This window comes from Marmota flaviventris, chromosome 4 (genome assembly GCF_047511675.1).
Source record: "Marmota flaviventris isolate mMarFla1 chromosome 4, mMarFla1.hap1, whole genome shotgun sequence".
Classification (NCBI taxonomy): Eukaryota; Metazoa; Chordata; class Mammalia; order Rodentia; family Sciuridae; genus Marmota; species Marmota flaviventris.
Window position 1 is genome coordinate 23,402,575 of NC_092501.1, and position 27,137 is coordinate 23,429,711.

Genomic DNA, 27,137 nt, shown 5'->3' on the forward strand with positions numbered 1-27,137 from the left:
TAGATGTAAGTGGCTTATATCTTTACAACATTTTATAGTTACAAAGCATTTTAATAACCCTTTGCAACTTTTGAAGCACACTAAAATATACTATCTCATTTAGCAATAATGTATGCATTTTAAAAAGATGTCTGGAGGTGGCAATGTCTTCATTGGTTGGAAGAACTCATTTTAGTATGATCTCAAGTACTGTTGGGAAGGAGAGGGATTTGGTTAGAGAGTTTGGTTAGTCTGGTTAGTGCCTGGTAGCATATTATCTTGTTCCTGATTTTCAAAACTACCTCCACATCACCTCCCTTGACTCAGAAATCTAACCTGCTACAGAATTGCTGTGACAGCATATTAAAAATGCAGATTCCTGAAGCCAAGGTCCAGAGATCCACCTTGGGCATTTCCTGGTGGAGCCCAAGATTCTGCAAACAGAAATCTGATTTTTACGAGCACCTCAGGTCAAATGCACTGCACCTCTGCCTTGGCCATCATCTGAGAACAAGGTCCCCTCTGACTGTTGAAGGCCTGGACAAGAATTCCTGTACCATCATCATCAGACATTGGAGATCAACACCCAGTCTGCACAGAACCAGAGACTTCTAGGATGTAATCATAAGAGCAGAGCTCCGATACCTTCTAGTCAGTCCTTTGAATTGTACAGATGAGGACGCAGAAAGCCAGGGAAATCCTATGAGCACCCAAAGGCCCTGCTGATATTTCACTAGCAGAAGTAAAATTAGCAGCAAGGAGCCTTGACTCCCATTCAAATGTTGCTCCCGCTACACTTCCGAGGACATGGATTTTTTTTCTTCTTGGGTTTCAATTCTGGAAAAATCCTAATAAATCTCACATTACATAGAAAATAGAAAAGAAACAAACAAACAAACAAAAAAAAAAAAACAAGGAGGAAGGCATGTCTCCCCCAGTCATGTAATCTTTGTACCAAATCTCCTCTTCCACCAAAGTGAGAAAAAGTCATGAAACCCATCTCTGTTCATACCATAGTTGGCGCTCCATATCCACAGGCTCTGCATTTACAGATTCAATCAACTTCAGGTTGAAAATATTTGAGGGGAAATAACTGTGTCTGTTCTGAATATGTGCAAACATTTTTCCTTGTCATTATTCCCTAAACAATACAATAACTATTTATATTGTCTTAGGTGTAAGTAATCTAGAGGTGATTTGAAGTATACAGGAGTGTGTCATTATGTGCATTTTATATACAGGTCTTGAGCATCCTCAGATATGAGCATCCTCAGTAGTCATTGCAGGTACTGAGGAACAACTGTCTTTCACTGTTACTTCTTTTAATGACACTTGCTAAGACATGTATAAAACAGAACCTTGGAGCTCTCATTCCCAGCATCACTTGAAAAAAAAGCATGAACATCCCACTTTAAAATCCCGGTGCTTTGGGTCCACTCTGACAACTACTGCACACTTTGGAGCCTTTTATAGATCAGACTGGTTCCAGGGTATGACCTTTTCAATTCTTTCATCTCCTTACATCTACCCAAATTGCTGAGTTGGCAGGGCTGGAATCCCCCAGAGGCCCCCTCTCTCTCTCCTCTCTGCATCCATTGTACCCAGTGCTGCCCAAATTACTTGACAGCTCTCCAGAACACTGTTAGGAAAAAAGGTTGGAGCATGTCTAACTATGACAGGACTGGCCATCAGGCACAGAAGAGGGGGCTGGGCAAGTCCTTAATCCATCATCTGGGCTGTCTTTTCAAGCAGCCGATGTGGATGAGATACCTAAAGGAGGAGACTGTGTTCTGATTTGCAGAGAAGCACCATGGATTCCCAAATTGAATTTTTTTTTCCCTGATTGTAGGCAGAAGTGGTCAAACTGATAGAACCTGCCAGTTGCTAGACATGTACATACACAAACATGCAAAGAGAAGGAAAACTGTTGTGTTTGAAAAGCAATGTGCTGGCAGCTGAAAAACCTGAAGGAATCTCCTGTTTGAGGTGTTCCTATAAAAACAGCACAAGCTAGAATGACTCAAAGATGCTGGGGCCATTTGCCAGCAAGTAAATGAAAAGGCCCATTTCCTCTAATCCAACCACCATACATAGCCTTTCATCCTGTGTCAGCCTTGGATCTACAGATTAGTGCTAACCTTGCCCAAACCATGTCAATGTAAGTGTGGGCAGTTATCTTCTCAACAAATCCTGGGAGTCCATTGGTAGAAGCGTGGATCACTGGGTAGTGTCCTTCCTACACAATGGGGTAGGTAGTTTAGCAAAGACTTCAACCATTCAAGCAGCATCTATGCTGCAAAATCAGACAATGCATGTATGAAAGGGCTAAGGAAGACAGCCTAGAGACCGCTGTACCTGTATGCAGCTTCTAGAAAAACTAAATGACTTGCTTAAATCAATGGATGTTTTAAATATTTTCATTGTTTTTTAATGAATGGACCTCTGTGTTTGAAAGAAAGCTCATGCAGAAACCTAAAATACAAGATGAATAAAATACAAACTTGAGTTGATCTGGCTGGAGCAAAAAAAAAGGGGCGGGGGAACAAGGACCTAATCACTAAGCAACCCACAGGCATCTGTGCACCTCATGTAGCCCCTAAAGGCATTTATCATTTATCAGACCCCACAGAGAGCTTCCAAGAACACTGCTGGAGAAATCATTAGAGCAGAAAATCTCCCTGGGTCCTTCCCACTTTCACCCTGCCATCATTCTTTAGTGTAAACAAGAATACATCAACTCGGTGGACTATTCTGCCACCATCAAAACCATCTTTAGAATACTGTGTACAGGTATAGAAAATTGTTTAGAGTAAGATTTTAAAAAGATATGAATAGGCACAATCATTTATAATTTGGTGAAAAATTATTTTCATGTATACAAAATAATTGAAAGAGAATAAAAAAGTGTTGTGTTAAAATGACTGGTTTAATAAAAACCTTTGATGCTTTATCAAATAAACTGTAATCAAAAATGTGTTATTTTTAAAAAAGTATATTTGAAATACAGAAAGTCTACAACTGTGCAATTTTTTGATGAAGAATGGAACTGGGATCAGGATGCTTCTGATGATTTGCACATGTCCTGAGGAAAACTGGGAGGTTTTATTGACAGAGACTTGGACAAAGCTGTACTTAAGCATCTCAAGAAAGTGCCAAGTGCTAATAAATCTTCATAAAACATGAATATCATGCCATTCCATAGCACAAAAGACGAATGTTCCCAATTAACGAGGGAGACACATCCATACCATTATCTGGTGTTTGGGATACTTCACAATTCAGATCTGGTCTATGTCTCTAGTTTGATTTCTCACTGCCCATCAACATAAACTCTTTTTTTCTAACACATTAACTATAACACAATGACAGACTAGGAGCAGGGAGGGAAAATATTTTGCCTCTCAAGAGAAAATTTAGCAATGACTGGATATATTATTGGATTGTCACGACTGGAGGGGTGCAGCCTGCACTTAGGTAGCAACCATGGATCTGAGCAAACGACTTATAATGCACAGGGCAAGTAAGCACCCCAAAAGGTCAATGTGTGGAGGCTAAGAAACTGTAGCCTAGTGGACCTACTGGCAGCTCTCCAACACACCATGATTGCCCCTTGTTCCAATTATTCTCTCTTCCCAGGGAAATCTTCCTCTTTATCTTACTTGACAAACCTATTCCAGGATTTTTCAATTCTAACCCCTCTAAGGAGCCTTCCCTGGGTACACCAGGCTAAATTGAGCCCTTCAACCCTTGAACAATCATAACAGTTCCTCAGATATTCTCTTGGTGCTCCCCTGTCTGGCCCTGGTCCTTGGGCACTCTGTAAGCTTTTGTCTCAACATTTGTATCATAACTGCTAAAAGTTCATGCCATCTGATATCACACAAGCTTCAATATGATTTTCTGGGCTTTGTTACTTTATTAACATCAAGCCAAAAATAATTTCCTCTAAAAACAGTAGCTTTAAAAGTATCATAATAAGCCATATGCTGATCACTGGAAAAACAGGTCAGAAATACAAACTCTATTTGGCAATAAGTTTTGAAGGATTTTGAATGTTGGGGGGAAAAATACTGGAAGTACCCTAACTTACTTAGCTTCAAGGAGATGCTGAGTACAATTTGTCAGCAAATTAACGAGGGTGACAGTTTCTTCCAATTACCCTCTCATGTTTTAATTTGTTTTATTATTAATTTTATAGCTCATACTTATGGAGCATTTGTGTGCCAAGCTGAGAAGACTGACATTCAGGCAGGAGGCCACAGCTGGATGTACCAGCTGGTGTCCTTTCTGACTAGTGGTGTACTGGTCACAGAGGTCAAGTGCAACTGTCCAATGACACACAGCTACTAAAGACAGCACTCTCTTCCTATTTAGAGCCCAAGTATCCCCACAGGTGAATGTCTTCCCACATCACACTCTCTGAGTCACTTAATGTCCTAGCAATATATTTCTTTACCATGGGAAGAAACTTAGGGCATCAACTACATATGAACATAAGCAAATTACAGATATGCCTCATGGTTACTTAGTTTGGTCATGCCAATCAGAATAAAGAGGCTATGTGCAAAATATCTTTATTTATAATAAACAAAGGTGAATATAGCTAAGAATAACGTTAACTAAAAATGCATAGGGCTAATATAAAGGAACCTATACAACTTTATTGAAGAACCCACAGAAATGAAATAAAAGAGACAAATTGGGTGATCAAAAATGAAGGCTGGATATTGAAAATAGCTTCAATTCCTTCCAAATGATTCACTGCAATTCTAATCAATAGTCTAATCAATTGCTTTATTGAGGGAATTTGGAACATGACAAGGTGCTTCCAAATTCATTTAGATGAATAAATGAGTAAGATAAGCAGTGAATATTTTGAAAAGGAAAAAAGGCTCTATTTTTGTTTTGTTTGTTATGTTTTGTAGGAGAGTTCTGCCAAGCTAGACACTACATTCATTATGAGCAATAATTAAATTCAGTGTGGTCTGACCACAGGGCACATAGGACTGACCAACCTAGTAGAATAAAAGATGACAAATGCCACCAACCTCAAGAGTCCCTATGGCTAGTTTCCTCTACAAGAAAACATCAGTCAAATTAAATGGGAAGGCATTCATCATACTTCATTTTACTTAACAAAATAGAAATGTTATAAATCTTAAAAATATCCCTCAATAGGGAAAATTATTAAATTATTAAAATGATTAAATGAGTATATAGACAAAGGATGAAACAGATAACTATTCAGATCGTTATCTAAAGCATGTCTTATGTATTATCAAATATATATTATATAATATATAAAATATATATATATATACCATTTAATAAAGCAGCATTACAAATGAAAACACTTTAGTTAATAATTATATGACCACAATTTAAAGGCATTATCTAAAAATAAAGTAATGGAAAAAAATTATACTTGAAAAAAATAAAGATTTGAGAACATGACTTTTTCAATTTAAAAAAGTATGTTAAAATCATGATGTAATTAAAAATCAAAGAATAAACTTGGGATAATATTGAAACAAAGTGACAGACTGTAAAAAGAACCCAGTAAAAAGAGAACAAAAACAAATGGTCACATAAAAGATATACAGTGGCTAATAAATATATGAAATGTCTAAATTCATGGTATAATAAGAAATGCAAATTAAAACAAAGAAAAAAATCCATCTTTTCATATTAAATAAGATGACTTTCTTAAATTTGTATAAGATGTAAGAAAAAAGCATTTTAGAATAGAAACAGATATGAATTTCCTGGAGAACAATTTGGTGTGTGTGTGTGTGTGTGTGTGTATTCCTTAAAATATTGCAATATCATTTTGGACAAATAAGTAAAATATTGCAATATCATTTTGGACAAATAAGTAACATTTTCAAAACAATATGACAATGCCTTCTTTAGTAGTAAAACTTTAAAAGAAAAATCAATGTCAAATAACAAAAGATGGTTAAATTATTATATTGTCATCAGTTAGAATACAATGTGAGTAATGTGAATTTTAAATCATGTTTAGGAAGAATAAAGGTTGGCACAGCACAATGTTCAATTTCATTTTTATAAGATGTAAAATTTTGTAAATAGCATGACCTCAATTCTGATTAAAAATTTTTAAATGCTTTAAACTATATTATATTATTATAGGAAAAAAATGTCTATTTAAAAATACTTGACTTTTCCCCAAGAGGTATTTTCTGAACAGTAAAATTATAGGCAATAATTTTCCTTTTATTTTTCTGCCTTTCCTTGAGTGTCATCAACAAACTGTACCATGCCTACAACCAGGTTTAAAATGGTTAAAATGCATTTGTGTCTTTTAAAAATTATATTTGTAGTTCTGGCATTGTTCCTCTGTCTTTTCCTATATGATTTTGCAATTTCTGCCCTGGGATTTTTCTCTTTTTTTTTAATTTGTTGGTTTTAGATATACATAACAGTAGAATATATTTTAACAATCTATACATACATGGAGTATAACCCATTCCAAATAGGATCCTGTTCTTTTGGATGTACATAATATGGAATTGCACTGGTTATGTATCCATATACAAACATAGGAAAGTTACGTCTGATTCATTGTATTGTATTTCCTATTCTCATCCCCACTCCCTTCCCTTCATTCCCCTTTTTCTAATACAATAAAATTCTATTCTTCTCTCCCCCACATCCTATTGTGTGTTAGTGTCTGTATATCAGAGAGAACATTTGGTTTGGGGGGACTGACTTATTGAACTTAGCATGATAGTCTCTAATTTCATCCATTTACCAGCAAATGCTGTAATTTCATTCTTCTTTATGTCTGAGTAACAGCCCATTGTGTATATATATCACATCTTCTTCATCCATTCATCTGTTAAGGGCACCTAGGTTGGTTCCATATTTTAGCTATTGTGAATTAAGCTGCTATAAACATTGATGTGGCTGCATCACTTTAGTATGCTGATTTTAAGTTCTTTGGATATAAACCAAGAAGTTGGATAACTGGGTCAAATGATGGTTTTATTCCCAGTTTTCCATAGTGGTTGCACCAAATTTCAGCATATGAGTGAATCTTTTGCCCATATCCTCACCAACATTTATTGTTACTCGTATTCTTGATAATTGTCATTTTAATTGGAGTGAGATGGAATCTCAGTGTAGTTTTAATTTGCATTTCTCTAATTGCTAGAGATGTTGAACATTTTTTCATATACTTTTTGATAATTCATATTTCTTTTTCTGTGAAGCAACTGTTCAGTTTCTTTGCCCATTTAGTAATTGAGTTATTTGATTTTTGTGTGTGTTAAGGTTTTGAGTTCTTTGTATATCCTGGATTATTAATGCTCTATATAACATTCAGGTGGCAAAAACTTTTCTCCCTTTCTGTATGCTCTCTGTTCACATTCTTGATTGTTCCCTTTGCTGTGAAGAACCTTTTTAGTTTGACACAATCCCATTTATTGATTATTGATTGTCTTTCTTGCACTTTAGGAGTCTTACTGAGGAAGTTGGTTCCCAAGCTGACATGATGGAAAGTTGGGCCTACTTTTTCTTCTAGTAGGTACAGGGTCTCTGGTCTAATGTTTAGGTCCTTCATGGATTTTGAGTTGAATTTTGTGTAGAGTGAGAGATAGGGGTCTAACTTAATTTTGTTAAATACAAATTTCCAATTTTCTCAGCACAATTTGTTGAAGAGGCTATCTTTCTGATGTCTTTGTCAAGTATGAGACAACTGTATTTATGTAGCTATGTCTCTGTGTCTTCTATTCCATTCCATTGGTCTTCATGTCTGTTTTTGCCAATACTGTGTTGTTTTTGTTACTATGGCTCTGTAGTATAGTTTAAAGTCTGATATTGTGATGCCGCCTCATCACTGTTCTCACAGGATTGTTTTGGCTATTCTGAGCCTCTTATTTTTCCAAATGAACCTCATGATTGCTTTTTCTATTTCTATGAAGAATATCATTGTGATTTTAATAGGAATTTCATTAAATCTGTATAATGCTTTTGGTAGTATGGCCATTTTGACAATATTAATTTTGCCTATCCAGGAGCATGGGAGATCTTTCCATCTTCTGAGGTTTTCTTGAATTTCTTTCTTTAGTGTTCTGTAGTTTTCATTGTAGAGGTCTTTCACTTGTTTTGTTAGATTGATTCCCAGGGTTTTGTTGTTATTGTTGTTGTTTGGGGGGTTTTGAGGCTATTTTGAATGAAGTAGTTTTCCTAATTTGTCTTTCAGTGGATTCACCGCTAATGTATAAGAATGTATTTGATTTGGGGCGTTGATTTTATATCCTGCTACTTTGCTGAATTCATTTATGAGTTCTAGAAGCTTTCTGGTGGAGTTTTTCAGGTCTTCTAAATATAGAATCATGTCTTTGGCAAATAGACACAGTTTGAACTCTTCTTTTCCTTTTTGTATCCCTTTAATTTCTTTCTTTTTTCTAATTTATCTGGCTAAGGTTTCAAGGACTATGTTGAATAGGAATGGTAAAAGAAGGCATCCCTGTCTTGTTCCAGTTTTTAGAAGGAATGCTTTCAATTTTTCTCCGTTTAGAATGATATTGACCTTGGGTTTAACATATATAGTTTTTAAAATGTTGAGCTATGTTTCTACTAACCCTAGTTTTTTAGTGTTTTAAGTATGAATAGATGTTGAATTTTTCAAGTGCTTTTTCTGCATCTGTTGAGATAATCATGTGGTTCTTGTCTTTAAGTCTATTAATGTGATGCATTATGTTAATTGATTTCTGTATGTTGAAACAACCTTGCATCCTGGAATGAACCCCACTTGATCAGGGTGCACTCTCATTTTAATGTGTTTTTATATGTGGTTTGCCAGTATTTCATTTAGAAGTTTTGCATCTGTGCTCATCAGGGATATTGGTCTGAAGTTTTCTTACTCTGATGTGTCTTTGTGTAGTTTTGGTGTCAGAGTGATACTAGCTTCATAGAATGAGTTTGATAGGGTTCCCTCCTTTTCTATTTCATGGAATAATTTAAAGAGTATTGGTATAAATTCTTCTCTGAAGGTCTGGTAAAAGTAGGTTGAGAATCCATCTGGTCCTGGACTTTTCTTTGTTGATGAATGTTTCTTTAGAAAATTTGCATTCCTTCCCAGGCAGAGGGTCTTCCTTCCCTAGTCCCTTCCTATTTTACATCCTTTTATGAACTGAATTGTGTCTCCCTAAAATAAATATGTTGAAGCCTTACCTTCCAATGTGATAGCATTTGCTGATGAACCTTTTAAGAGGTAATTAGGTTTTAATGAGGGTGGGGTGCTCAAAATGGGATTAGTGCCCTTACCAGAAGGGATATCAGAGAGCTTATGCTCCCTCTACACCATCTTAATCAGAAACCCACCATGTTGGATACCTGATTTGAGATTTCCAGCTTCTAGAACTGTGAGAAAGTAAGTTTCTGCTGTTTAAACCACATAGTCTATAGTGTTTTATAAGAACAGCCTAAGCAGACACTGCATAGCCCTAGACCACACAAGAGCAGGACACTCAGATTTTCTTAGTGGCAAGAAGTGTGATCCCTCCTGCCTGTACCCTGGTTTCCAACCTGCATTTTAAACACTCTCCAAGTCATCACTTTGTACTTGCTTCTTGAGCTTCTCATCTTAACATCTTCCTTTTCTTTCCTCTCTAAAATTCACATAGTCCCTACTCATGAGACTAGAGATCAACTCATTACTATCAGTATATTCAGCCCTCCTCACTTCTTTGTGTACCATGCAATCACTAAATAAGCAATCTGAGTTTTCCAGGAAGCCATCAGGGGTCAAAAGCACTCTACTCTTTGCAGTGGCTTTCTTCACCACTGCCCTTATAGGACAATAACAGGTTCAAGTATTCCCAACTGTGAGAATAATCAAATTTTCTTCCCTATGAACATTTATTATCAGTGGGATTCCAGTATCTCTGAGCAAAAAGAGTATTTCTCCTGTCCTCTGCAGAAATGTCTGAGTGTAATAAGAATTTGGAAGCCATGCATCTATAACTCTGGAGACACTGGCCACTGATAAAGATTAAGTGAGTGGATGTGACTGTCTTTTGAGATCCATATTTAACCATGTCACTCTTTCCAAGGAAGGGTGAAACATGAACTCAGATGCACTGATCATGGTATTAGGAACCCAACACATCTTAATTTCATCCTAAGAGTTGAGCATGCTCTCTTGCTTGGTGCATTGGTGATTACCATGAACATCCTCTGAACACCACATTTTGTCTACCTCTTCCATAGCCAAGATTTACCGGCCATACAGCTTGGGTGGCCCCAATCAGCAAAGTAAAACTCAGTTTGTTTGCAAGCTGAGCTTTCACTTCTCCCCTCCTGACCTTGCATGTATTATTTTGAATGTAATGTATTTTTAAATTGCTGCACCACTTTAAATATGTAAGGTAAAGAGGAATTAAATATTATTTGTGGCATACCCTGGTTTGCAAAGGGCCTCTAAATCTGATCCCTTATATCAGGTTGATGCCTAAATCCCATTACTTGAGATTGTAAATGACTATGTTTGCAAAATTGTGGATGCACATTTGGAGACAGCATCAAAAATTCAGCGCATAATGTTAACTTTGTTTGAAAAGATCTTGATTTTTCCAGGAAGCAATCTCAAGCCATTCTGCCTGTTCCTTAACTTCTGTCTCTGTTGTAGATAATGCATTAATAGTCAAAGGATGAGTTGGCAATTGGTTCTTCAGGAACTGTCATCTAGAATCAAAGTGAGTTCTTGGCTCAGTCAAAAGAGACCAACCTTCCCCCTCCCCACTTAAGCAAAACACAGGAAAAATTCCAGAAAATTTGAGTCCCACAAAGTTCAAGTTCAGGTGAGACGTACCAGAGAATTCACTCCAGCTACATTACTACAAGGTAATTACTCCCTATTTTCACTTCCACCCTATATCTTCCACACCCACAGATGCTACCTGGCCAAGATGGGTGTCCAGGACAGAGATATATGAGATTCTTCTTATACTTTAAGTGAAATTGGCACTTCTCTGAAAACACATGTGTGTACCCATGGTTCATGTGTATGTGTGCACACATACACATTCACATACACACACCCACTCACAATCTACAATATTCTTAGAAAATGCAGTCCTATCCAAATGCTATCAAAATATAAAATAAAATAACACAGAACAAGGCAAGAAAACCTTACTGCATTGAATGAGCCTCACTCAAGCTAAGGATATGGCTCTTAGGTCTGTAATCAATCACTAAATCCCATAGAGTCTGAGGATTGGGTGGCCAGAAATTCCAAAGCACAGTGATATTTCTCTACAACAAGGGTAGACCCAAACAAGAGGTAAAACACAACACAAGGGCTTGATGGCAATGATGAGAAAACAGAAGAAGTATGTATAGATAGGAGGTTGTGTGTAGACAGAAGAAGAGCTTTAAATTCTAAAACCCATCATCAAGAAATAAGAGATCAGAAGGAAGTGTATTGGTTTTCTATTTCTGTGTAACAAGTTGCCACAAAATGTAGGAGCTAAAAACCAATAAATATTTACCTCTCTATCTCTGGGAGTAAGGATCTGGGCCCAAACAAAGGGTGCCTCTGTGATCAGAGCCTCTCATAAGGCTTCTCTCAAAGTGTTCTCAGGGCTGCGGCCACATACAAAGGCTTGGCTGGGGAAGGATCTGTTTCCAGACCCAGCTCACTCACACGACTGATGGTAGGAGTCAGTTCCTCACTGAAGCTAAACTGCTAAACTGAGGCCTCTGCTCCTTTTGACTAGAGATATCCCTGGCACAGGGGCCTCTCCATAGCACAGCTGATAACATGACAGCCTACTCTTCACAAGTAAACAAGATGGTACACCCATGACAAAAATCATTGTCTTCTTATAACTAAACCTCCCAAGTGAAATCTCATTACCTCTTTCTCATTCTCTTCAAGAATAGCAAGCCACTAAATCCAGCCTGCTCTCATGGAAAAGGGGACTATAGAATGTCATCATTTCCAGAAGGTAGACATCATTGGAGGCCATCTTGAAGACTTTCTACCACAAGAAGAAACTGTATATTAAGTATAAAAGGGCTGGTACTGTCATATACTATAGATTGGAAGAGACAATAACAGGTGATTTCTGTGACAGATTTTAAGATACTTCAAATGTACAATTTTTGATGTAACAACTTCTCTTCTAGTCATAATTAAACCAGGAATATTAAACTCTATTACCAATATCTCACCCCCTATATCCCAAGGAATATGCATATAAGGAATATTATATTGATTTTCTGGGGATGGGTGAGTGTGATAAATGGGGAGTAAAGGAGAGATGGAAGGTGGTTCTATATTTAAAAAGCTATGATACTTGAGGGAAAGGACATAGGTGTACTAGGAACTCTGGAAGGGAATAGACAGTAGACAATAAAACCCTATAACAAAATTGTGTTAGAGCCCATGAAAAATGGTGAGAAGGTAACTCTTAATGACAATAGGACATAGAAGAGATAGATGTGGATGGAGGAGTTTCAGGAAGAGTCATGAATTGTGTGATATCATGTTTTTTTGCAACTCCCTAAAGAAAATATTCAGTAAAAACTACATTACTCAGAAATTCTTTCAGTGTTGAATGTAGAGACCGCACCAATGGAATCTAATACTCTGCTGATGCTAGGAAAAACACAATCAAGTTTTTATTTGGGCTACCTAGGAGAGTGGCCCAAGAAAGCAATTCTAGATAAGAAAGAACTATGCATAAAAATATCCATGAAACCATTACTTATGATAATGAAAACTGAGAATTTTCAGTGTCCAATAAAAATAAGCCAGAGTAATAAAGGATGTATCTTTGCATCATGAAATGTTGCACGGATAATTAAAAGTGATGATTATAAAGATTTTATAAGGACATAAAATCACTGTAATAGAAGATTAAGAGGGGAAAGGCAGATTGTACAAGTTCACATGTAATAGTATTATGCACATAAAAAGGAGACTTGGAAAATAAAAACAATGTAAGATAAGACTTCTGCTATATACTTTTATTCCAGGCCACCCCTTTCTCTGTTAAAGGACTTTTTCCAGGACCTCCTGTCTACACACACCAAGATGGACACACTTTGCCTTTCTGTTCTTACCATTGACTCTGTAGCCTTTCTTAAAGAGCAGATTAGAAGCTGTTGATCCAACCACCACTAGAAATCTACAATTCTGCAGGCTGGCCTTGAGAAAAGTACAACAGAGACCGAGAGCCCATTCTGAATGTCACTACACATCAGCCACTCTATAGTAGTGATATAGCCTCAGAGCAGATCAAAGAGCAGTCTTCAAGACACCCTTGTCCTACATCTTCTAACATGTCAGATCTGGAACTTCTACACCCCTTGACATTTTAGAGGGTTTCTAACTCTCAAGACTATCCATGTTGCAATCCAAGTGCCCCAGAAATTAGGTAAGGGGGGTAAAAATTGAAGTTCCTGACATCAGAGGGGATATTACTTTATCAAAACACTTTCTTGTAATAATGATAAGAAGGATCTCCTCCCCTTTCAGTAGAGAGAATAATTAAGAAGAGATTGAAAATAACTATCTTTGCAAAAGAGAACACTTGAGATATTCTTTTTCCCATTTCACAATTCTATAGTAATGAATGCCATTAGAAATCAGAGGCACTAGGAGGAAATTCCAGTTTTATAGGGACTTCAAGAAGACCTGATCTCTCTGTGATGTAATTGAAAAGAATTCCCAAAGAGGGCAAACACCTGGGAAGAGTGCAGGACAATAGGGGTAAAGCTGTGAGCCACAATTGTTCAGATTGGATGTGCAGAGAAAACACTCTCCACTTGCAGAGTGTGCCTGCCTGGTAAAGATCTTCCAAGGGAAAGGTGGGAATATTATTCATTTGCAGCTCAGTAGGATTATAAAGAGGGGGGGAGAACAGAATACCCCTCCCCATGACTACCACTCTACCCAAGCAAAGTATAGCAAGAGTGAAGGGGAAATGTTAGGATATTTATTCTACTCACATGCTCTCCCTACAAATTCTTACTTCTGAAGCAATTGGGGTAATGAATGGGAGTACGTGCTAACCCAGTACCAGGTGTGTGGAAGGATCACACATAAACTAGGAACTTTTAGGTCAGCTGTCCCTTTTCCTGAGACATGAGATTGATGGCTGAGTCATTTCAGGGTGAAAGAGTCCTAGGTGACCTCTGGATGGTGTTAGAACGGTTAGAATTCATAAAAACAAAATATTTTCTACAGATGAAGCTTTTATTACTGATGTTGATGGATACCATACCCCACACCCTGCCTACCCCATAAGCACTCTGGGGCACAAACAAAAAGTGAAAAAAAAATAATGATAATGATAATGATGATAGCACCTCTCTATTCCCAATGTATTTCCATTACATTGTATATTACAGCAATTACCACAACAGACAAGAGATTAGAGAACAACGTTAGGGTGAGGTGTAGATTCTTGACAATAAATTAGACCCATTCAGAAGTTATCAGGGGTCCACAGGCACATTGCCCAACCATGTGAATGCCATTCACATTTGTGGCCCAGAAAAAGATTCATTTATAAGTTATGTTCTTAAGGATTGCTAATCAACATAGTACTTCAAGTACTTCAAGTACTTCAGTACAGCATACTTAAAGACCTATAATTTACAGATTGTAAGTCTAAAGTAGAGAAGTGAAATTGCCAAGTCTCCAATTGATCACATCTGATTCTGTCAAAAACCTTATGCAATTGATGGAAAAGCATTATTCCCATTACAGAATGAGGAAAACATAGGTTAAATAAGTTCCACTGAAGCTGAACTTTGCTCTACCCTCAGATAGATGGACATTTTGTCTTTACTTAAGGTGATATAAAACATATCCCTAATGTACAGCACCATGTCTTCACTGCATAAATGGTTTAGAACTTTAGACAACCCTGGATTCTGTCTTTGGGGAAAAAAAAAAAACAAACAGATTACATAAAATAAGTTCTTCCTCTGTGACTCCTATGACACCTAAAAGAATAATCTCAGCAATTATACATCAGAAAGAGAGAAGTGATAATTACAAAAATGGGATGTTCAGCTACCCCTTGGCTAGCCAGCACGGGCACTAACTTTTATATTTCCCCATGGGGCATATATGAAAGAATCACAGAGTGGAGGAGAGATGAAATACAATTATCAGGACCTGGGGATTTATTCTTCCTGCTACACAAAGAAAGGGGGTGGGGCAGGGGGCAACAGCTGCAGCATTCTCATCTTGTTCTTTGCAAAAGATAGGAAAATGCAGCCCTTCATCCACTTAATCTAATTTCCTTTAGAAATGATGACAAGGCTCATGCAGTCTACTGTGCTTTCCTTCTCCATCAACTTGACTCCCGAGTTGGCCGACTGCCTTATCATCAGAAGAGTTTGTTCCAGAAACAGCAGAAGCCCTTTTCCTCTATTTGGAGGGAATTTTGAGCACACTGAGAATGGCACAATGAGAAATTGGTCCATCTCAGCTGAGCAAAGGCTATAGTTAGTTGTCTGGTATATCAGAAAAACAAATATTACCTTATTCTGCCTTAGTCTATTGAAAAATCTGGAGTACCAAACATGGACCAAATAATAGCTATAATAAGAGTTATAGATAAAATAATAGTTGGCCCATAGGAACAAAAGTACTGAGAATAGACCAGGTGTTGAGTGGAGAGCAATACTCCCAGATTCTCTTTCTCTTCCAGGCACTCTGAACTGTGTACTATAAAACAGTTGATTTTTACAGTAGGCATAGGCAATCACCATTTATAATTATGGACATAGTTCTGTGGATGCAGAGGGGACCAGGTGAAACCACTGCTTCCAAAGATGTGAGGGTGAATGTATATGTACACAAGATACTTGTCACCATTGTCCCCCAGCATACACACATAACAGCCCTATGTTGTGCAAGGCATAAATAGCTATTGTGTGATTTTTTTAAGGGAATAGAAATAAGCTGTTTGAAAAATGCATTAATAGGTGTTACTTTCAGACATGGTAAATTTTGGGTTTGAATTAAATGTATAATTAAGTATAGTAGATACTTTGGTCTGTGATTTATCCTATCCCTTTGTCTGTTCCTTTTTCTGCTGAAATGAAAGCAAGATACAGGTGAGAAGCATTTTCACAGTAGAGCAAGGATTTGCACAAGACAAATTTATAGTGAACTTGTTATAACCAAGGTAAAAAGCAATCGTAGGCACCTAAGAATTGATGCACCTATTAATGAAAACACTTTCTGATTAAGAGGAAGGGCTAATTTTTCATTGGAAACATGGAGTCACACTTATAAAAATGTGTTTTCAAATGCTGCACCATGGAGGTAGTTCTGAGGAATTATCAGGTGTGACGGGAGGGCAGGATTGTATGCAATGAATTCAAGAATCGGTGATGCCAGGTTGGCAGGCTTCTTTCCTCATGCTCCTCCAGTGTCTTTAATGTCCTAATATGAATTGTGAGTCTCCAGGAATGTAGACCTGGGTAATCATGACCTAAATTTATTTGACCACAAAATCTCCTATGAAAGGAGAAGACTTTAGTATGATTACTATTCTTCAATGTACATTTGGGGAAATACTGGTTATTTTAAGAATAGGTACATAAAATATATGCTTTTTGAAAAAGAAGGGAGCTTAGAATGTCCCTAACAGCACCCGATCTTGACCCTTTTCTAATCTAGAACTTCTCAAATTTTCATGGGCACAAGAATCCTCAAGGGATCATATTAAATGCCGATTTCAGTTCCACAAATCTCAATGCAGCCTGTGATTCTGCACTTCTAACAAGTTCCCCAGTGATGCTGTTGCTGCTGATCCATGAATTCCTCTTTGAGTACCAAAGGGCTAGAACACATTTGATTTCAAGTGCTAAAGGTGTCCAGGGCTACCCACAGTACTCTGCTCTCTCATAGTTCTTTACCAAGAGTGTGACGCGTGTGGGGAAGTGGCTTACCAGTAAAACCTGTTGGGTGTGATGCGCTCATGCATGAGCTGCCACCGTCTTCCAAAGTCCATGGAGCTGTAGAGCTGCAAAACAATGAAATGAGGAGAAGGTAAGCACCACTGTTAAACAGGAACACAGGTGTCCTCCCCGGACCATCCCAACACCAAAGTGCTAACACCCAAGCTAGCATCCACTGTACCCAACTAAAACCCCAGAATATGACCTGCTGAGAGCCACGGCTGAGTATTGATTGACAGGCGCCTCTGCCTGTCCGCCTCTGCCGCAACTTTTGAGTTCTCGCACTATTTTGGAGTTCTCGTGGGGATTTCCGGGGATTCCCCGAGAGTTCCCATTGGTTGGGGAAGTGCAGGAGGAGGGATTTCCGGGAGATATAGTTCCGGCTGGGGGTTCCTGGACAAGCCTCGTGGCGTGTTCGGGAGGATTTCCCCGGGAGCTGTGTGAAGTGTTTTTCTGCGTTTTAAAAATAAAGTTTGTTCCTGCTTCAGTGGCTCGTGATTTGTGCCCAGCCAGACTGTGGCATTTGGTGGCCCGTACGGGGAACGTCTGAAGCTTCGGGGTAAGTGAAATTGATTGCCCCTAAGGGAAGGCGAGAGAATGGGTGACCATTTTAAAAAACAATGTGTTCTTGTTTTGATTTGTTTTGTGTTTGTTTCAAGCTGCCTATCCCTAGAATTTTATCAGGCAGATTGGGAAAAATGGTTGGCTCAAGGTTTGAAGTTGTTCGCCCCTGAGGAAGAGATAGAAATAGACCACAAATGCACATATCAAGAAAATAGGAAAATTGATACAACGATTTTTTGTTCCGTTTTTGTTTCATTCTGTTTCGGTTTTGTTTTGTGTTATCTTATTGGGTTGCGTTATCTTTATAACAGATTAGAAATTAGTAAAAAACAAACTGAAAGAGTGTTAAGTAAATTGTTAGAGGTTCAGACCATGGAGAAAGACATTTTAGATCAAGCAAAAGAGAAGGTCTCTCAAGCTAGTCAGACAGAGGAAGAAAATTTAAAGGAAGAAAGCTTAGAGGAGAAACAGGTATTAGGGAAAAAGCTACAACAGGAGGCTGACGCCTAAAGGTCAGTTTTCCGATGACGGGTAAGAACCATATGTTGAATTGGACAACCTACCAGGCACGGTCCTTAAGCCACATTAACCTCACTCCCCCACTGGCACCAAGGCCAAATTTGGGGGCCAACAGAGGTGAGGCAAAGAACCTCACCCCCCCACTGGTGCATAGACCTATCCACAAGTATGGCTGTATGCTGGACCGGTAGTCAGTGACGGGTATGATCCAATTGCAGTGGTACCAACCTAAGACAGGAGGCTGACGCCTAGAGGTCAGTTCATCCGATGACGGGTAAGGACCATATGTTGAATTGGACTGCCTAACAGGCACGGTCCCTAAGCCACATTGCTTGTTGTTTAATTAAACAAAAAGGGGGAGATGCTGAGAGCCACGGCTGAGTATTGATTGACAGGCGCCTCTGCCTGTCCGCCTCTGCCGCAACTTTTGAGTTCTCGCACTATTTTGGAGTTCTCGTGGGGATTTCCGGGGATTCCCCGAGAGTTCCCATTGGTTGGGGAAGTGCAGGAGGAGGGATTTCCGGGAGATATAGTTCCGGCTGGGGGTTCCTGGACAAGCCTCGTGGCGTGTTCGGGAGGATTTCCCCGGGAGCTGTGTGAAGTGTTTTTCTGCGTTTTAAAAATAAAGTTTGTTCCTGCTTCAGTGGCTCGTGATTTGTGCCCAGCCAGACTGTGGCAATGACCAACTAAAAATGCAGCCATGTTTGGCTATCTTAGCAAAGAAGATGCCAGATCAACGAGTGTTTCTGAGCTGGGTATAAATCCACTTCCAATGGCCATCACTGCCTGTTTTAGGGATAAATCCCTTCATAAAATTATGTCTTTTTTTCTTCAAACTCCATGTAGTCTCTAGTTACACTTCAAACAATCCAGCAACATTTACTAAAAAGCAATTTACTGAACAACTCCTACACACAAGATACTCTGAGGGACATGAAGATAAAGAAAAGTCAGATTCCTTACTCCCAGGAAAAGCAGAACATATGTGTAAAAATGTTCACTAGCTAATATCTGAGCCAATATTAAATGCAAAATGTTGTGCTCTTTCACTGTTTTCTATTACTGCTTTGCTATGGATGATGCAAAATGGAATGCCTCAATGCCACCAGAGACATCAGGCTCATTTATACTCCCACATCTTTGCAAGACAGCAAGGATAGGCCACCCTTATGTTTAAATAAAATTTACCCACCCATGAAAGCGAGCGCAAATCTGGCCTTCACAAAAAGCATTTTCTAAGCACTCCAGCCCACTCATCTCTCATCTTTCTCATCTTTTGATTCTACCGAGCACTGAACATGGTGTGATATATGAGGATGTCTTTCAAATTTGTCTGTTGTTTAGTTGTGTCTACATTCCTTGAATACATACAACGCGTTCATGAAATATCTGTCTCATAAATATCTGTAATTAAAAATAAACAGGTCAGGATGGATCGCAACTCATGGGATGAGAAAAAATTCCAGAGAATACCTTGGACTCTGGGAAAATTAAAGAGAACCTTCTGGATAACTGATGGAGTCTGAATCCATGTTCACTTATTTTAAGGAGGTAGATTCTAACCCCTTTATATCCAGGACAGGACAACAACTTGTAAGAGACTAAGAAGGGATTTCTTTCATTTACATAAGTGAACTGAAGTATAATATCTGAATCAAACTACAATTAAATAATAATAATAATAATTATATTATTAATTAATTAATATATATATTATATAATATATATAATAATATATTATTAATTAATATAATTAATAATAATTATATTATTAATTATTAATAATTATATAATTAATTTAATAAAATAATATTAACAATTATTATTAATAATAATAATTGTTAGTATTATTTTATAATATATAATAATAATTTATTACTATAAAAATAATAATAATTATTATTATTCTGACTTGTGGCTTATTCACATACATTTGAAACTTACAATAATCCAGAAAGGAAAGTAGGGTGGCCATTACTAACTTAAACACATGCCCTTAAGCAACCTCTGATCTTTGTAGGCAGAGTTGATCCATGCCTGATTCACCTTTGTGTATCAGTGGTTGGCATATAACAGGTGAGCACACCCACCTCCTATTTCATGAAACTCAGTTTTGGAGAAGTTAAGTTTTGACCAAAGGAACTAGGATTTCGGTTTTCTGATGCTTGGTTCAAGTCTCCTTCCATGGAACTGGTGCTAGCATATCATGATAATCCCCCCATGTTTACGTTTCTTTTCCACAAACGTTTACAGGTTGTGAAATAAACGAAGCCAGAAATAAAGGGTGCTTAAGTTCATAGAAAGAGGGCAGGTAAAGTATAGTCCTGAAATAACCTTCCCAGTATCTCTTAACTGTAGGGCTGTGCTCTCCCGAACATCACCATTTGTGAAGTTCTAAGTCATAAAAGTTCCAACCTTACAATTCAGAGAAAAATCCTTTTCTGTATGACCTTCTGAAAATCTCAAAGTTTTACAGAGCTTGCATAAACTTTGATGCATTTCAATTTAATCCAGCAATTTTTAAAATTCTGGCAGCATGAAAAATCATCTCTTTGTATAGTAAGTGACATTTATATAGATAGGTATATAGATACACAATCATATACAGAAAGTTAGTAAGTTATGCATTTACATGCATGTACATGTGAGGAGAGAGAGAAAGGGAGAGAGAGAGAGAATCAATTTGAACCATTTCTTTCAGTCTTCAATATAGCCTATAAGATAGTGAAGTGTACACATAAATTAGTATTTGCATTTGAAGGCATCAACTATTGGTGCTGAAAAGTGTCAATAGGAACTATCTGCAAAATCAGGATGCCAATCACAAGTTTCTACCATCACACATAAACTCTACCATCACACATAAACACATAAAGTCTCAAACTATCTATGCAAACTGGGTTCTCACTTTCATAAATAAGACTAACTTCTATGTGTGTCCAACTCTGAACATGAGGAAAACAGACAAAACTATCCCCCAATTGTCTCCAAGTCCCTTTCTTTATTTACCAACTTAGTGAATAAGGCAATACTGGCTCTAAACCCAATAAGTTATGTACGTACAAGACCACTTCTAATTATTTTAAAATGAAAAATAATAACTAGATATTATATTTATGAAGTATAATGTGATGTCTTGACATATGCTTCGGAATATATTTTGGAATGACTAAATCATGTTCATTAACAAATCCATCACCTCACATAACTTATCTTTTTGTATGTGGTGAAATACTTGTCTATTCTTTTAGAAATTTTGAAATATATGATGAATTTATTATAGTTAACCATTCTGTGAAATGGAACACAGGGCTTATTCTTCCTGTATAACTGAAACATTGTACTGTATGATTAACATCTCCCTTTTTCCAATTCTTTCAACCCTAAACTATATTCTTCAGACCCCAAACCCAATCATCTACTCTTAACTTCTATGAGGTTCACTTTTTCTAGATCTCACATACATGTGAGTCATGTTCGATTTGTCTTTCTGTGCTTCACATCTAGTTTTTTAGAAAGAGACCAGTGTAACTTTTCCCTGACCTTCAGATACACATACAGAGAAGCCACATCAAGGGGGCAACAGAGTAAAAGTTGATATTCTGGAAAGACTGATGGGTAGAAATAGAACAATAAGGTTTCCTGAGAAATATGTCTTGAGCAAAGCCCTTAGAGCTAGGTGGTGTGGATAGGAGAGAAGGTGTGTGGAGACTTACTGGGTGGAAAACGCAGTAAGAGCAAAGGTGACAATGTGGCCAATGTCTTGAGCTTGGATGCTGGGAGAGCGCCTAGGAGGAAGCTGGGATATGACGACTATTGCTGGTCAAAGGAGGAAGAGACTGACCACCTGTCCATCTATCTATGTATCTATTTGTGAATGTCTGTCTATATATACTTACATGTATATTTACACTGGCGGGGAGAGGAAAGAGAGACTTTGCAAGGACCATATCATACCACTTGGAAGAATACATCCATACATTTAATTGCAAGGACTGAGTTATCCATGTAGAGTTTAAAGAAATGGTTCCCTCTCCTTCCCATGGCAGGTGTCTGAGAGACAGATGCTCAGACTTAAGGCACATGTTTTCCAATTCATGTAGAAGAAACTTTGGAACCTCCTATAACTCAAAAGATCTCTCTGTCAACCCTGATTTCAAACGTAGCAAGTCGAGGCCCCCAAATTCCTTCAAATAAAACCCAACAGGATTGCATCTTCTTCTGCTTCAAACAGGCCAAAACCATGAGGGTCACAAAACACTGTTGGGGTCCCTGTCCTCTAGGAAAGCGATCAGTCCTTCCACCAGGGAGAGTGCTTCCTGGGCCCACCCCTGGGGGAAGCATAGATCCTCTCATCCTAGGCTCTTCCCAACACAGAAAGGATGGTGCTGATCTCATACAAGCCTGTTCCACCTGCTGCCTCCCTTGTCTTTGGTTTTGCTTTTTCAGCTCTTCGGTTTGACTGATGGGGAAAAAATTAAATTGAATTCTCTGCCTAGAGGCTGATTCAGACGAACAGAAAGAGCAAGCTGCAATTCATTAAGGGCCTTGGGTTAGCTACCTTGTCTCTCAATCTATAGCAAGTTGCTGAGTCTGAAATGTATTTTTATTCTCCCACAAGCTAGATTTTGCAGTCTCTTAACTTACAACATTTGTTCTTCCCCTTCATTTAAATGTTCATTCAGTCATTCATGCGTTCATTCATTCACTAAAAGTTAAACAGTCACCAGACTCTTGGCACGAAACTAAATGCTAGGGTTATAAAAATAAATAAATAAATAAGCCCAGGTCAGTGGAAGATAGCAATGCCTATATTTACCCAACAATGCATTTGTGCCATGATATTAATATGATTTATGACTATAATGGAAAAACTGTGGGCAACCAGTATTTCCTTCTTTTGTTCATCAAGATTTTTAAAAATTATTATGTACATGTATTACTTTTGTAACTAAAATATTAAAGTTTGAACATTCAGATGAAAATGAAACACATACTGAACATTCAGTAGTAAGATTTAGAAGATGATTTAATGGTATGAAAATGCTCATGATATATTTATTGTTCATTTAAATTACAAATATATCTATTGTCATCAATTTTACTTAGATATTATAAAAATTTCTTGAAACATATTAGAAGGGACTATGTCCAAATATTAGCAGTGGTTATCTCTGAATTGTAAGATTATGAGTAATTTACAGGTTTTTAAAAGAGTTTCATCATTTCCAGATTTTATAGTGAATATGTATTATAATTTGATGGTAATATAAACTAACATTTTATTGTATTTATATGCTTATTATTTTATTGTAAGTTTCTGATTATAATGTATATGTTACTATATTTTCTCTCAAGTCACTTCTTAAAAGGTTGGAAATGGAAGAAACTGAGGAATAAAATTGACAAAATTATGCTATGTTCATACTTAACTGTATCACAATAAATTTTATTTTATGTATAATTTTAATGCACTAACTAAAATTTTTAAAAATTTAAAGGCCAAGAATTAAAACTTCAAAATTTTGATGAGGTGACTAGAATTAGACAAAGAAAATGAGATTTTCCATGGAACAGTAGCATATCACAGAAACTGTCATGGACACTGGTGAATCCTTCCTTGGACAGGTACTGTGTGGGTGCCCATGATGCTTATAATATATCCCTTCATACCTTCAACCCAATGCATTTATTGTGCCTTCCAAACAATAAACATCTTTAAAAATGCCCCTTTTTTATACAAAGCTTCCTATATGAGGCCATATTCTGCTCCACATCCTGCCTCATGATGCCCATCCCTGCAAAGACATCATCCCTGAACATTACCAGAGAACAAACCAGATCACAGCCCTCATATCCTTAACAAGCTCATATGCAGCAGCAACACACATGGAGAATCCTAAATGAATCATCAGAACAAGTGGAAAATATGAAAGAACCTGATCTTTTCCTTATTGATTCAGTTATTAGTTCCCTAATTACATCAGCCTGCCAGGGGGAAAGCATCTGATAGCTGGCGAACTAAAAAGGCAATTTAATCAATGGCATATTCTACAGAAAGAACAAGGGATTGTACCTGGAAAGTTTAAGTACAAAAAAATAATATGAGGTCATTAGGAGCATTGGGCACTGCTATGAGGTCAATATACATCTTGCCGACAAGCCATGCTGAAGTCCAAACTCCCCACATTTCTCAATGTGATCTTACAGAGATATTTGAGAAATAGTGTCGTTGCAAATATAATCAGGCTAAGATGAGGTCATTAGGGTGGACCTTAGTTCATATGATTGCCGTCCTTATAAGGAGACAGGCAGCCACCAAGGAAAGACAAGGTGAAGACACACAGGGAGAAGGTCATGTGAAAACAGAGGATTGGAGATTCACCTACACACAAACAGGATGTCTCAGATTGATGCAACCCACCAGACGCCAGGGAGAGGCCAGGAAGGAATCCTCCACGAGTCTCAGAGGAAGTCTGGCTCTCCCAACATCTTGGTTTTATCTTTCCAGCCTCCAGGACTGTGAAACAATAACTTTCTGTTGTTAAGTCAGCTGGTATAGGGCACTTTGTCATCCCAGCCCCAGGAAACCACAGGCATCCCATACCCACCACAGGGAGCAGGCAGCTGGAGCCAGCTGATGGTGACAGATCTTGCTTCGTTTCTCTGTTGCTTCCCTGTCTTTACCTAGGTATTTCATTGTAAGGCCAGAAGTCCAGCTCAGGGCCAGATTGTTGAATCTGTGGTTCAAAGTCAAACCTTCATCTGCTTATATTTCTCTGTCCTATATACCCCACCCCCCAAAGATACTGTCTAAGAAATAGAAATGCATAATAATCTTACAGAGATAATAAGACAGAGTCAGAAAAGACAGCAAAATACACACTTTGCTGGTGTCTTACATTTAGGGGATCTTTTAGTACTCAGGTCAGATACCCTTGAGTCATCCCATCTCCATCTTAGAAAGGAAGGAGGAGTGGGAATACATTTATATAAAAGCTCTTCCCTGTAGGAAAGCTCCAACTTGATGTATAACTCCCTGAGTTTTTCTAAAAAAATCTATAGGTTTCCAGGTAGCATTTTGCTGAATTATGCTCATGATGGTTGTTGACTTCAAATAAAATGACGCCGACTGCGGGTGTAGCTCACGGGTAGAGCACTTCCCTGGTATGTGCAAGGCCCTGAGTTTCATTTCCAGTGCTGCAAATCAAGGAAGCAAACAAAACAAAACAAAGAAAGCAGGGAAAAGCCCACGGATTGTAGCAGTGCTCACAAGAGAGAAAAGAGAAACCAGGGCCACACAGCAGCAACATCTGTGTGGGTTCCTTCCTCTGGCATTCTCTAAAGATTCCCTTTCTTCATTACTGGGGAGGACACACCCACCCACTATTACCCTGTGTTCTGAGGACTCAGACAAGAGCTTTGTCCCTCAGCTGCCATCTTCCTTGACCTTGGGAAATAGATAGAAGAGAGCTACACCATAAAGACATTTATTTTTTAAAGACACACTATTCACCTAGTTCTGCCATTCTTTTTCAGACAGCAGCATGTTTCCTTCTTTTTTGAAGATATCTATCCATTGAGTTCATTCATTTCTCTCTCTCTCTCTCTCAGCTTATTCATGTTCAATTTAACAAATATTGATCACATGCTCATTAAGAACCAAGTGCTGTTCTATGGGCTTAGGATCCATCAGTGGACAGACACAGACAGAAAGTGTCTGCCTTCAAGGATCTCACATTCTAGTGAAGATCAAGAACTCAAATCCTCCAAGACCATGGTAGGAAAACTTGAGGGAAGTGTAAGAATAGTAAACATTATTTGTATTCTTTAGATGCAGGTTCATTTTGCAAGCACTTAACACAGGTAGAAAGATTAGTGAGATTTTCTCCCCATTTTTATTGAAACACTTGATCCTCTAGGGATATCTTTTGTTTTCCTGTTTTTGACAGAGACAAAACTTCAAAAAATGTTTCACTTTCCTCTCAGCTCTAAGAAACCAGAGTACAAATGTGAGGATGCTTAACAGGTGGCATTTCACCATAGTGAGGGGGAGAAAGAAGAGACTCAGGGAGTTCATGCTCCAGCTAAAAGGGGCCTAAGCTATTCCACAGATAGAGAGCAGAGCTGATCCAGTGTCATCAGATTTTATCATTTTTCAAGGGAACTTGAAAATTCAGATTTTTCTGTGAAATCTGTACATTTTTCATTTTGGTAACAAATTCAAAATACACTTCAGATGAGATATACAAGGTATATCTTGATCCAGATCACCAGATGATCTATAAGGACCAAGACTTAATGTCCTATCTCTCAGTGTAGATGTACACCTGCCTCAAGAAGAGAGTAGGGCTATTTGACATTGAAATAGCATTGCTAGATTTAGCAAATAAAAATACATAATTCCAAACTAATTTGTATTTCACGAAAAAAAATTAATAACGTTTTGTATGTCTCATGCAATATTAAGGACACACAGATTCTATTTTTTAATTTAAAAATCAAATTTAACTAGGAATCCTGTATTTTATCTGGAAACCCTACCTTGAAGTCACTTCCATTCCATTTCTAAAACTCTGCATTATGAAATGCAACAACTTATATTCTGAGTTTTTGATCTCTGGCATTAGACTTGTTCTTTGGCCAAATGAATAAAAGAATCTTGGAACTATAAATTACTCCTTGTAGTCAGTGAACTGAAATAATTTCATTCATTCATTAATTCAGTATTAAGTGAGCACCTAGCATATGCTAGCCTCAGTGTTATGAATTATAACAAAGAAGAATAACACAATCTTCCCTGATTGGCAGAAACTCAAGGCCTCCCTAGGAATAGATATATGTCGAGAGATAAGCACAACACACGAGGTCCATGCCAATGGAGGCAGAGCTGGAATGCTGAGCGTCCACAGGAAGGAGTCACCAGTTCTGTTGTCTTGGGTAGGGTCCATTGGCTAAGTCAAAATGGATGAGTAGAAGCTGGCCTGAAGAATAAGTTCCACCCCCAAATTGTAGATATCCAAGATGAAAAATTATGGTCATTACAAAAGATGTTGGAGATAAACAGAAAACATTATTTCATCTTCCTTCAAGAGTGCTCTTCACTTGGCCCT

General features: G+C 37.8%; 1 protein-coding gene across 1 annotated transcript in view; it reads right to left on the reverse strand.

Annotated features, from left to right (window-relative positions):
• The window catches only part of Sorcs3 (sortilin related VPS10 domain containing receptor 3), a 579,229-nt gene that overhangs the window by 193,839 nt on the left and 358,253 nt on the right, over positions 1 to 27,137 (reverse strand). Inside the window, exon 5 of the mRNA XM_027930160.2 lies at positions 16,933 to 17,006. Coding sequence (XP_027785961.2) covers positions 16,933 to 17,006 — 74 coding nt within the window. The remainder of the gene's footprint in view (positions 1 to 16,932; positions 17,007 to 27,137) is intronic.